We start from the raw sequence: 13,908 nt of genomic DNA, 5'->3' as shown, positions 1-13,908 counted from the left end.
AAAGCCCCCTCTCAAGGGGGTTAGGGTCATGATTAAGATGGGTTTAGCCCACTAAAAGTTTTTTTGGAAACTAAACTTCAACATTCTTAATAGTAACTATTAAAAATACTAAATTTTATATTCATGTAATTGATTTCTTATTTCAAATTATTAAATAAAACTAATTAATTATAGTATAATAGAATATTTAATATTCAAAATAACCACTTTTTTAAATAATTAAAAACAATTGCAAACCACACACTTAATTTTATACAACTAAATAGTATTACAAATTTATTTTACTGAAATATTATAAAAATGCTTTATTTTGTTGTCAATTTTAATAAAATTATGTCTCATGTTACAAACACCAATTATTAGAAAATTATATATAATTAGTAATATCAAAATAACCCCAAAAAGAGATAATAACATATTAATTTGATTTAATATTTGCACTGCTTTTTAAGTTCTTAAAAAGAATAACTGTTTTGTTTCCTCGACTTCTAAAATATCACCCAATCTGCTTTTAATTATTTAAAATTAAAAATAATTCAAAAATTTATTATCTAAAATTTTTTGATCAAAAATAGTATTAATATTTTATGTGTAAATTAAACTTATGTTTTATTTTTGTTTTTTCTCTCTGATAATCTTTTCTCAAAATCACCATAAGATATATTATAAAAAGAAAGTTAATTTCTTAAAAATTTATAAAAAAATGAAAATTTTAAATAGACCTAAAGTACTAAAGAATGACAAATGTTATAGTGTTTCAATTCTTTAACTAACACATTAAATAATTTATTTTTAACTTTCAATTAGAACACATAACATAAATGTATGTTTATGTTTATGTTTATATTTATGTTTATGACATTTAAAATGTAAACATTTTGAGTGAGTAGTACAACGAGATTGAATTCTATGGGCGAATACAACTTCAGTCTGCACAAGGTTTATGAGTTTTTTCTTTTTATTTATTATTTTTGTTTTGAACATGATTTGTTGAGTATAAAATGAAAAAGAAAATCATTTATATTTAATTTCTTTTTCAATAACTTTCTAAGAAAATAAAGCAGCCTATTTTTTTTAAATTAAGAGCTTCAATTACAGAAAATCTTCTCTTAAATTTCAATTAGGATAATTTTAGATAAAAAGTTAATTTCTTACTTATAACTTAAAAAAAAAGTGAAATTAAATATTTAAATTTCAAATTTATAAAATGATCCTTTAATTATATACTTAGAGAATCTAACTTAATAAATATTGTCATTTTGCTTTTTCTTCTTGATTTTAGAACTCTCCTCTTATAAAAATTTCAATTTATTTTTTATAGTAACTATTTTTGTAACAAATTAGGAGTTAATTATATTTTTTCTTGTATTCAAAATGAACATTTTTTCTAAAAAAAGGCCCATGGGTTGGCCCTGGCCCACAGGGCTTTTGAAGATATTTTGGCCCCGTGGGCTTTTTCTACGAGGGGCTTTTTGGTCCTGTAGATTTTTTTGGCCCCAACCCACGTGGGTTAGGGCCAAACCATGTAAGGAGGGTCAAATTGACAGGTCTAATCATGGGGTGCCCAAACATGACTTTCCAGCCTCTATTCACACTTAAACACTAAAATCAAGTGAAAACCAATGGATTTATGCCAAAAAATTAAAAATTTTGACTATGGTCACCTAGGTTACCACAACTGATTCCTCCACTACAGGTTTCTGTACAAATCCTGGATTTTGTTCGTATAATCGTTTACCAAACATCTGTAAACGATTACAAGTGTATTTTTTGGTGCAGAAGTTTCAAGACTTCATCTAAGTTGTTCATCTCATAAACATTATTCCTTTCCTCAACCATGGGGTGCCCAAACATGACTTTCTAGCCCCTACTCACACTTAAACACTAAAATCAAGTGAAAAGCATTGTATTTATGCCAAAAAATTAAAAATTTTGACTATGGTCACCTAGGTTACCACAACTGATTCCTCCAGTACAAGTTTTTGTACAAATCCTGGATTTTGTTCGTGTAATCGTTTACCAAGTATCAGTAAACAATTACAAGTGTATTTTTTGGTGCAGAAGTTTCAAGACTTCATCTAAGTTGTTCATCTCATAAACATTGTTCCTTTACTCAATCATGGGGTGCCCAAACATGACTTTCCAGCCTCTATTCACACTTAAACACTAAAATCAAGTGAAAACCAATGGATTTATGCCAAAAAATTAAAAATTTTGACTATGGTCACCTAGGTTACCACAACTGATTCCTCCACTACAAGTTTTTGTACAAATCCTGGATTTTGTTCGTGTAATCGTTTACCAAGCATCTGTAAACGATTACAAGTGTATTTTTTGGTGCAGAAGTTTCAAGACTTCATCTAAGTTGTTCATCTCATAAACTTTGTTCCTTTCCTCAATCATGGGGTGCGCAAACATGATTTTCCAGCCTCTACTCACACTTAAACACTAAAATCAAGTGAAAAGCATTGGATTTATGGCAAAAAATTAAAAATTATGACTGTGGTCACCTAGGTTACCACAACTGACTCCTCTAGTACAAGTTTCTGTACAAATGCTGGATTTTGTTCGTGTAATCTTTTACCAAGCATCAGTAAACGATTACAAGTGTATTTTTTGGTACAGAAGTTTCAAGACTTCATCTAAGTTGTTCATCTCATAAACGTTGTTCCTTTCCTCAATCATGGGGTGCCCAAACATGACTTTCCAGCTTTTACTCACTATTAAACACCAAAATCAAGTGAAAACCAGTGGATTTATGTCAAAAAATTAAAAATTTTGATTGTGGTCACCTAGGTTACCACAACTGACTCCTGCAGTATAGGTTTCGTACAAATCCTGGATTTTGTTCGTGTAATCGTTTACCAATGAGTTGTAATCGATTACAATTGTGTTTTTTGGTGCAGAAGTTCCAGGACTTCACCTAAGTTCATCATGTCACAAACATTGTTTCATTCCTCCATCAAATACATCAATACTAATCAAATTGGTGACTTTATTCATTAACAATTCAAACAAAACCTTATTTCACAATGACAATAACAAAGGAAATTCAATTAACATTAATAATATGTACAATTTTGTATTACTTTCTCTTAACATTGAACAAAATATATTCCAAATTACAAACATTTGTTCATCTATGTACAATTTTGTATTACTATCTCTTAAGAAATCTATACAAATATCACTCATATTTTATTCTAAGAAATCGACTGTAAGGAGTCCTAAGCACTCTGCTCTTGTAACGCCTTCGTCACCCCATCCTCACATAAGTCTTCATGGGAGGTGGATTGATGGACATGCCTCCCGGGAAAAAAAATCTAGTGTTCATGGACCGTTCTTCACATAAAACACTCTGTCCATCATCTCTGCAATCAATAATCGGTGCTTCTCTGTCAAATGCTCGTTCAAAGTGGAAATATACTTTGTTAAAAAGGAGTGACTAACCCTCAACAAAAAACAAAATAACCAAAACATAAAAGCTCTAAAACAAAAACAACAAAAAATTTAATAGGGAAAACCCAAAATCCAAACCGAAAACGCAATGTACAAAATGAAGGAAGAATGCATTTACTTTGCTCGTCGAAGGACCATGGTTACCGGAACTTGCCATTTTTCACAATACACTCAACAAAGAGGACGACATTGACCAAAACGAAGAAATGTAACGAAAACGTAGAAGGAGAACGACAAGGAAAAGCGACAACCATAAGGAAGAGGGAGACCGAAAACCAAAAGGGAGAGCTAGAATGAAGATGGTGAACGAGAAGGAAGAAAGAGAACGGTGATTTCTAATGAAGTAGGACAAGGGGTATATTTAGAATCCCAAATTTTCTGAAGCTCTCATTAATTTCGATGTCACAATTTCAGAAATAAAAGAAAAAAAATTGGACCAATGCACCAATGACACCTGACGTTTTTAAAAATGTGTTAAAATTTTGTTGTTAGAATATCACGATCCTATATTAATCCAAATAATAATACTAATACTACGAATTGATAAATATATTGACCCTGCGTAAGAGTTTTATATTGACCCTGCGTTGAAAAAAGAAAGATTCACAAACCTATCCTATTTTCCCTTCCAAAATTCCAAAATGTATAGTTTTCTTCATCGGGCTTCATGCTTCGTCTTACGCAACAAAACTTACGAGAACACGGTGCGGTGCCTCGCCGGCGCCAAGCGCTCCCGGTGGCTATGCAGCGACACAGAGTCTGACAAAGATAATAAAGAGAAGTTATGGACGCCAGACTCCGAGGGGAAGAAATTCTTTATTTTCCTTAAAAAGAAAGTAAAGGAGTTCGAAAAGATTCGACGATTCAAGAAGAAGTTGAAGTTACAGTTGGGAGAGAAGGAAAGCAAGTTGGGAGAGAAGAAAAAGATGTTGAAGTTACTGTTGTTAATCAACTCTATTCCAGAAAGCTGTGAGGAGTTGGAGAAAGCTCCCGAAATTATTAACTTGTTCGATATAGAATTCTTCAAGTATATTATAGGGAGTACAAAGAAGATAGAGACGTTGGCCTTTGAGATCAAGAAAGCTTACGTTGACCAGTTGAAGAAAGAGAGGTTGAAGGTATCCATGTCCGAATTCAATAGAAACGTGTTCAAGTTTATGATAGATCATCATGAGAACTTAGAATCTTTGAAATTCAAGAAAGCTGACATGTTCCCCCAAAGAACTGCCCAGTACATAGTGTGGCGCTACGGCGCCAAGGGCATCTTCAGGTGGGTTTTCGACATCGTCCGTTACCAAAAGCATGACGAGGAGATTAAGTATATGGCCCTCATGTCCTTTTATGTCCTAAGTGGCATGGCCAAATTTGTGCATAGGGTGTTCGACAAAATGCCCCAACGAAAATGTGACCGCACCGTGTACTCTCTCAACGTTCTCTTGGCCTCATACCTCCATTCCAGGAAGTTTTACTTGGTGAATAAGGCTTTCAGGACCCTCCCCACTCAGGTCTCAATCGAGCCTAATTTGATGTCGTACCACATTTTTATTAGGATCGTGATATTCTAACAACAAAATTTTAACACATTTTTAACAACGCCAGGTGTCATAGGTGCATTGGTCCAATTTTTTTTCTTTTATTTCTGAAATTGTGACATCGAAATTAATGAGAGCTTCAGAAAATTTGGGATTCTAAATATACCCCTTGTCCTATTTCATTAGAAATCATCGTTCTCTTTCTTCCTTCTCGTTCACCATCTTCGTTCTAGCTCTCCCTTTTGGTTTTCGGTCTCCCTCTTCCTTATGGTTGTCGCTTTTTCTTGTCGTTCTCCTTCTACGTTTTCGTTACATTTCTTCGTTTTGGTCAATGTCGTCCTCTTTGTTGAGTGTATTGTGAAAAATGGCAAGTTCCGGTAACCATGGTCCTTCGACGAGCAAAGTAAATGCATTCTTCCTTCATTTTGTACATTGCGTTTTCGGTTTTCCCTATTAAATTTTTTGTTGTTTTTGTTTTAGGGCTTTTATGTTTTGGTTATTTTGTTTGTTGTTGAGGGTTAGTCACTCCTTTTTAACAAAGTATATTTCCACTTTGAACGAGCATTTGACAGAGAAGCACCGATCACTGATTTTAGAGATGATGGATAGAGTGTTTTATGTGAAGAACCGTCCATGAACACTAGATTTTTTTCCCGGGAGGCATGTCCACCAATCCACCTCCCATGAAGACTTATGTGAGGATAGGGTGACGAAGGCGTTACAAGAGCAGAGTGCTTAGGACTCCTTACACTCGATTTCTTAGAATAAAATATGAGTGATATTTGTATAGATTTCTTAAGAGAAAGTAATAAAAAATTGTACATAGATGAACAAATGTTTGTAATTTGAAATATATTTTGTTCAATGTTAAGAGAAAGTAATACAAAATTGTACCTATTATTAATGTTAATTGAATTTCCTTTGTTATTGTCATTGTGAAATGAGGTTTTGTTTGAATTATTAATGAATAAAGTGACCACTTTGATTAGTATTGATGTATTTGATGGAGGAATGAAACAATGCTTGTGACATGATGAAGTTAGGTGAAGTCCTGGAACTTCTGCACCAAAAAACACAGTTGTAATCGATTACAACTCATTGGTAAACGATTACACAAACAAAATCCAGGATTTGTATAGAAACTTGTACTGCAGGAGTCAGCTGTGGTAACCTAGGTGACCACAATCAAAATTTTTAATTTTTTGACATAAATCCACTGGTTTTCACTTGATTTTGGTGTTTAATAGTGAGTAAAAGCTGGAAAGTCATGTTTGGGCACCCCATGATTGAGGAAGGAACAACGTTTATGACATGAACAACTTAGATGAAGTCTTGAAACTTCTGCACCAAAAAATACACTTGTAATCGTTTACTGATGCTTGGTAAAAGATTACACGAACAAAATCCAGGATTTGTACAGAAACTTGTACTAGAGGAGTCAGTTGTGGTAACCTAGGTGACCATAGTCAAAATTTTTAATTTATTGGCATAAATCCAATGCTTTTCACTTGATTTTAGTGTTTAAGTGTGAGTAGAGGCTGGAAAGTCATGTTTGGGTACCCCATGATTGAGGAAAGGAACAATGTTTATGAGATGAACAACTTAGATGAAGTCTTGAAACTTCTGTACCAAAAAATACATTTGTAATCGTTTACAGATGCTTGGTAAACGATTACACCAACAAATCCAGGATTTGTACAGAAACTTCTAGTGGAGGAATCAGTTGTGGTAACCTAGGTGACCATAGTCAAAATTTTTAATTTTTTGGCATAAATCCATTGGTTTTCACTTGATTTTAGTGTTTAAGTGTGAATAGAGGCTGGAAAGTCATGTTTGGGCATCCCATGATTGAGGAAAGGAACAATGTTTATGAGATGAACAACTTAGATGAAGTCTTGAAACTTCTGCACCAAAAACTAAACTTGTAATCGTTTACTGATTCTTGGTAAACGATTACACGAACAAAATCCAGGATTTGTACAAAAACTTGTACTAGAGGAATCGGTTGTGGTAACCTAGGTGACCATAGTCAAAATTTTTAATTTTTTGGCATAAATCCAATGCTTTGCACTTGATTTTAGTGTTTAAGTGTGAGTAGAGGCGGAAAAGTCATGTTTGGGCACCCCATGATTGAGGAAAGGAACAATGTTTGTGAGATGAACAACTTAGATGAAGTCTTGAAACTTCTGCAACAAAAAATACACTTGTAATTGTTTACAGATGCTTGGTAAACGATTACACGAACAAAATCCAGGATTTGTACAAAAACTTGTTATGGAGGAATCAATTGTGGTAACTTAGGTGACCATAGTAAAAAATTTTAATTTTTTGGCATAAATCCATTGGTTTTCACTTGATTTTAGTGTTTAAGTGTAAATAGAGGCTAGAAAGTCATGTTTGGGCACCCCATGATTGAGTAAAGGAACAATGTTTATGAGATGAACAACTTAGATGAAGTGTTGAAACTTCTGCACTAAAAAAAATACACTTGTAATCGTTTGCTGATGCTTGGTAAACTATTACACGAACAAAATCCAGGATTTGTATAGAAACTTGTACTGGAGGAATCAGTTGTGGTAACCTAGGTGACCATAGTCAAAATTTTTAATTTTTTGGCATAAATCCAATGCTTTTCACTTGATTTTAGTGTTTAAGTGTGAGTAGAGGCTGGAAAGTCATGTTTGGGCACCCCATGATTGAGGAAAGGAACAATGTTTGTGAGATGAACAACTTAGATGAAGTCTTGAAACTTCTGCACCAAAAAATACACTTGTAATCGTTTACAGATGCTTGGTAAACGATTACACGAACAAAATCCAGGATTTGTACAGAAACTTGTACTGGAGGAATCAGTTGTGGTAACCTAGGTGACCATAGTCAAAATTTTTAAATTTTTGGCATAAATCTATTGGTTTTCACTTGATTTTAGTGTTTAAGTTCGAGCAGAGGCTGGAAAGTCATGTTTAGACATCCCAATATTCACAAATCTCATAATGCTTTATAGTTGATTTTTTTGTTCAAAAGTCTGTTACAGAACTTGGTTTATTCAAGTACGTATTTATCAACAATAATCCACAAAAGGTTGATGTATACATTCATGATGAGAACTTTAAATTTCCATAAAGCACTTGAGTGTTAAAAACATTACAATAGTAAAGTAACAACATAGTAATCCATGCCTCGCCGGTGTGTGCGGAAAACCAACTTCCACCTCGCCGATTTGTATGAAATACCAAAACGTCGCCACCGCTCGGTGATGAAGGCTGTCTTGTCACTGTCCGGGGGAAACATAGGAATCTGATTGTATCCTGAATATGCATCCAGGAAACTTAGCACTTGGAACCCCGAAGCCCCATCCACTAACGCATCAATACTCGGTAGCGGATAAGAGTCCTTGGGGCAAACTTTGTTCAGATCCGTGAAGTCCGTACACATTCTCCACTGCCCGCTTGACTTCTTCACCATCACAACGTTCGCCAGCCAAGTTGTGTACTTGATTTCACGGATGAAATCTGCCTCTAACAAATTTTTCACCTCAGCTGCCACCGCCGATCTCTTCTCTTCCCCCAATCTTCTCTTCTTTTGGGCCACCAGTCGGGCCTCCTTGAACAATGCCAGCTTGTGTGACATGATTTTTGGGTGGATTCCTGGCATATCGGCTACAGTCCTGGCAAACAAATCTTTTATCTTTTTCAACTCCGCACCTATCGACCTAGCTTGGTCTTCTTCCAGCTCACTACGATGGTAGTAACCTGTTCCTCCTTCCGCCCAAGGCTGAAAGGCCTTGTTTCTCCCATTGGTTCCATCCGATCGTCGGTATTAGTTCTCGGATCTAGATCCGCCATGGCTACCTCCGATCGTTTTCTCCTCTGCCGATTAGATAGATCAGATGAAGATGGCTGAACCTTCAGCCCAGCCACATAACATTCTCTGGCAATCCTCTGGTCAGACCAAACGATGCAAATGGTTCCATTGTCCGATGGAAATTTGAGTGTGAGGTGAGGCGTGGAAACGATCGCTCCGAACGCATTCAAACATGGTCGGCCCAACAACACATTATACGATGTGTTTGCCTCTACCAGTAAAAACCTCGTCTTCAACTCTTTATTCCGCTCAGTTCCCAGGCAAGTCCTCAGATCTACATATCCCCTCGTATCCACTCTCTCCCCCGAAAATCCTACTATCTGCTCGGGGCTATCAGGTCCTCGGATATGTCCATCTGTTGGAACGTCTTCCAGTAAAGAATGTTAACAGAACTGCCTTGATCCACCAACACCTTTCCTACGCTGTATCGAGCAATTACAGCTGTTATCACCATCGGATCATCTTGATTCGGATCAGGAGCATGAAAATCTTCATCGGTGAATGTGATTGGCGGCATGGAGTGCTTCCTCACATCCACCCGGTGAACACTCTTGAGCTCCCTCAAATTTCTCTTCCTCGCCGATGCCGACGACCCTCTAGCAAAACCTCCCGAGATAGTGTTTATCGTGCCACGCAGTGATCGGTCATGGCTACGACTTCTACTCCGCCTCCGATCCGGGCACCGATCATCTCTTCTATCACTTCATTCCACCCTCGTTCTCCGGGGTGGGCTTCTCGCCCGTGGTGGGCTTCTCGCCCTCCGCTCCTTCTTCACAAACTTTTTTAGGTGACCCGTCCGGATTAGTTCTTCCACCTTATCCTTCAACACCGTACAATCTTTGGTGTTATGCCCTATGTTTAGATGATAGGCGCAATGTTTACTTCCGTCCACCTTGGGTGACGACCGAGAAGGTCTTTCCTGAATCAGGTCTACACTCAAAGCTTCTTCCAAAACTCTAGCCCTTGGCATATTCAACGGGGTGTATCTTTCGAACCTACCCCCCTTCGGACCATCTCTGTACTTCTGGCCTTTTGACCGCTCGCCAGGTACGAACGATTTTTTACCTTCCTTCTTCTCCTGCCCTAAGGTCGAGCTCTGCTCCTGTTGTCGTCTCTGAACCGCCCTCATCTCTTCTATTCTGATGAACCGAGCGACTCTCTCTTGCAACTCGTCCAAGGTTAAAGGGGGTTCCGCAAATAAGTTATCGGCGAAAGGGGAGGGCCTCAATGCGGTGGCCAGAGTGCTGATGGTAAACTTCTTACCCACTCCCCTCACTTGTCGAGCAGTTTTGTTAAATCGGTCCATGAAGTCTCGAAGACTTTCTTCCTTCTCCTGTTTTATGTTGGTCAACTCCAAATACGTCAAGTTTCGAGCTCTACCTGCCGAAAACTGCCGCTCGAACATGTCCCTCAGGGTGGCGAAATTACCAATGGTTCGAGGTCTCAACGAATGAAACCATGCTAAGGCTTCTTCCTTAATCGATAAGGAAAAAACCCTGCACCACACATTTTCATTGGGGGAGTAAATGGTCATGGCGTCGACGAAGGACCGCAAATGCTCCTCCGGATCACCTGACCCGTCATACTTCTCTACGGCTGGGAACGCCCTCTACGAGATCTGTTCCTCCATGACCACCGCTGTGAACGGATGCAGGGCTGTCGCTCGGCCGGCTGGGACCGGGCGATTGGCGTTCCGATGTGAGCCAACATCACTTTGAGCCTCCCCATGATAATGACTGTCATGGGTAGGATCTGTGTCTTCCTCTGAATCCGGCATTGTCTCCGGCATCTCAACGAAAGGTGGTGTCGGGGCGCGTGCGGAAGATTGGCGGTTAGCTTGTGCCCCTCTAGCCGTATCACGCTCACCCCTAAGGGTGTCGATCTCTGTCTGCATCGCCTCCATCCTTCTTCTCATCTCCTGCATAAACACTGCTGGGTCTTGGTCCATCCTTATGGTCTCAGTAGGTTGTCCTCAACAATCCTCGGCCCCACGGTGAGGGCCAAAATGTTTCTGCTGAAAGGGACCGAGGGAAACTCCTGCTGCTCTCGTTCGGAAATGCTCCTCTACTGCCGACCAGTCCTTCTCCTTCACTCCTAAACCCTCTTAGTGTCCAAGTGGGGTGACCTGCAGGAAACACTCCGACGCTTAAGTCAGAAATTATCCTTGCAAGTCTAATGAACATCAATCAGAAATCAGAGAGATTACCTTCTCCATCGTTTGTTATTTATATGGTTTCAAAGAATCTTATCCATTAATTTACCTCTTAATGACGATCAATGCCCACCTTAACTGCCCGACACTAACCGTTACACCATTAATTACGCATTCATGGTTATTCAAAATTTGTCTCCAGCCAACGGCTGGGAAGTTTCTATCACCTTCATGTGCCCGATCGGTCCAATTGGTCGGTCAACCCCGCGTGCTCAATAAAACAAGTATGCCCGATCGGCTGACCCTACTCGGTAGTAACAATTTGGTTTTCCGGTTGCCATTGCACCTGCATTCATAACCAATTCCCACAAAATCGTTAGGTTTCGACAAAGAACAAAACGTCTATAGTGAAGATTAGGTTAGTGTTCGACCACTTCGACTTACCAAAAACTAACAACACAACCACAACGCACAAGACACCTACAACAATGCCAAGAAAAATTGCACAGCGCGAGAAAGATAGACAGATGAGCGAGAGAGAGTGATGTGAGAGTGAGTGATACGAGAGTGATGAGAGAACGAGAGAGACAAGAACGTACAGAGAGTGATACCACAATGATGAGAGAAGGAGAGAACGAAACCGTGCCAATGCCAATCAAACTAACCGCGAAACTGAAATTCCAATTTTTTTTCTTCCAAATATGCCCCTACCTCATTATAAAAAACTTAATTCATGCTTTTAAACTTCGGCTAATTGACAACCGTCACGTGGCGTTGTCAAAATTGTGTCAACATTTTGTTGTTAAAGAAATATTTTCCTATTTTGAAATAGTGCACAAGTAATATTTTTTGACCAAATCTTGATACATTTATGTTATTTTTTTTCTGAATCTGTCTATGTTTATAATTTTAATTAAAACTGACATCACTGTGAATTCCCCAATACTAAATCTAACAGTAAAATATAAGAAATTCAAGAAAATGGAAAGAGACGCAACAAACAATAAAAAGTTAACATTTTAATATACAATAAATTATACCTTGTTTAAAATTTTTTTCTTATAAAATCTATGTGCATTAGAACTCCTTACTTTGAAATACAAAGTCTACCTAGGAAGAAAATTATTTGTTGAGATTATAAGTCATAAATCATATATAAGTTAAAACTTACATGTTAGAACGCTAACAACTTTGTCAAACATGGATAGTTGAGATGAGAATATTTTATTAATTACATATGTATTTTTACTGTAGTACAAAATATTATATAATTATTTTTTTTAATTTAATTCCGATTTGTAGTTGTAAAATACTAAATATGTAGTATTTGTATAGAAATTGATAGCCGAAAGTTTCTTTGATTGGAAGTGTCACAATTGTTTTTTTTTCCTTGATTTTCAGAAACATACACATGATTCACTGACATCAAAAGAAGTTCATGTGTGGGTCTTACAACATGTTAAAATGATATGAGTTCAAGCGTTATCTGAAATGTAATTTAACATAAAAAAAATGTTTCACAAAAATAGATTAAATGGACTATATTTATTACTTTTAAAATTTAAAAATCAAACTTTATTAAAATTTAAAACATAAAAAAATTTCAATTTTACTTAATTTATATTTCATTTTAATTTTCATAAAAGTTGTTAGGTAGTTAAACAATTTTTTTATGCTTATCCAAAGTCCACACCCGCATGAAAAAAGTGAAACAACTATTTTAAATAAATTAAAAATAAGATTTTTGGTGGATCCAATTGAGATTTCAAAATATATTTTCAAATTAAAAAGTTGTATAGATTTTAAAAGGTCTTACAAGAACTCAATGAGTTTTTTATTGATTTTTTTATGACTTGGATTTTAAAAGATTCGTAAAATCATAAGATTTAAAAAAATACGAATTTAAAATCAATTTAAAGTATTAATGCATTTTAAAAAAATCATAAGAATGTTGTATTTTAGATTTTACAATTAAATGTATCTTTACCTATTATTCTATTCTACAAAATTCTGTGGATCACAATACATTTTATACTAATTAGTAATTTTGAAAACAATGTGAAAAAAAGTGCATGATCAGTATAACTATATATCTCAAGCAGAACATGTGAACAAAACATTTCAAAATAACTATTAAAGTAAGATATACAACGTATAAATAATAAAATTTGGATTAGAAATATAATATCAATACATAACTAATTAATTTTTTTCTTGTCGACCTCATGATATTTAGTATACATATATCTATGTTATAGTAGCTCTTTGACTTCTTGGTGTTGTTTGTTGTAAATCTTATAAACAACTAATTATCATATAATTATAATTAATAATAATAGTAATAATAATTTATCACACTACCATACGTGAACAAGAAATTGAAAAATATAATTAAAAATTTAGTTGTAAAATGAAAAAAGAAATAAAAGAAATATAAACCTGTGTTTGTAGATAAATTTGTAGATTAACTTTGCAGCATGAAACAACATCAACAAGCCCTGCATTAACATTTCATTTTTTAACCTCATTAACATATTATAGTATTGTAGAAATTGCTTACATGCATTTGGGTCAGTCATAGTTTTAAGTAAATTATACAAAATCCGTGTATGTATATGTTGTCAGGTGGTTTATCAAATATATCAATACACTTCTCTGGTATTACTATAGCTTTGGGTATAACAACTAAAGATTGTTACCTTGGACGTTTTTAGTCGTTCCAGTTAGTATCGCTTCAATAGCGTTAATAAAAATAAATTTAGAATCAGGGAATTCTTTATTGAAACGATCAACTAATGATTTAAGCTCGTCATTGAAAGTGACCACTGCATCATTTTCGTCTTTACACATAGTGATCCAGGTGTTCCACGTGCAGAAATTTCTCGTGGAATGCAGCCTATG

General features: G+C 35.9%; 1 protein-coding gene across 1 annotated transcript; it reads right to left on the bottom strand.

Annotated features, from left to right (window-relative positions):
- Window positions 1-9,558: 9,558 nt before the first annotated feature.
- Window positions 9,559-10,389, bottom strand: LOC148205743 (uncharacterized). The gene has a single exon (XM_088105205.1). It carries the CDS (start codon window positions 10,387-10,389, stop codon window positions 9,559-9,561), a length of 831 nt encoding a protein of 276 aa, XP_087961331.1.
- Between the last annotated feature and the right edge of the window lie 3,519 nt (window positions 10,390-13,908).

This window comes from Vigna umbellata, chromosome 1 (genome assembly GCF_029865625.1).
Source record: "Vigna umbellata cultivar VRB3 chromosome 1, Vumbellata_1.0, whole genome shotgun sequence".
Taxonomy (NCBI): domain Eukaryota; kingdom Viridiplantae; phylum Streptophyta; class Magnoliopsida; order Fabales; family Fabaceae; genus Vigna; species Vigna umbellata.
Note: the sequence above shows the minus strand (reverse complement) of the source record. Positions and strands in the feature narration are given on the sequence as shown.

Bases quoted from the DNA above. Each gene is read 5' to 3' on its own strand.
- LOC148205743 (XM_088105205.1), bottom strand. From the start codon at position 10,389: ATGACCATTTACTCCCCCAATGAAAATGTGTGGTGCAGGGTTTTTTCC.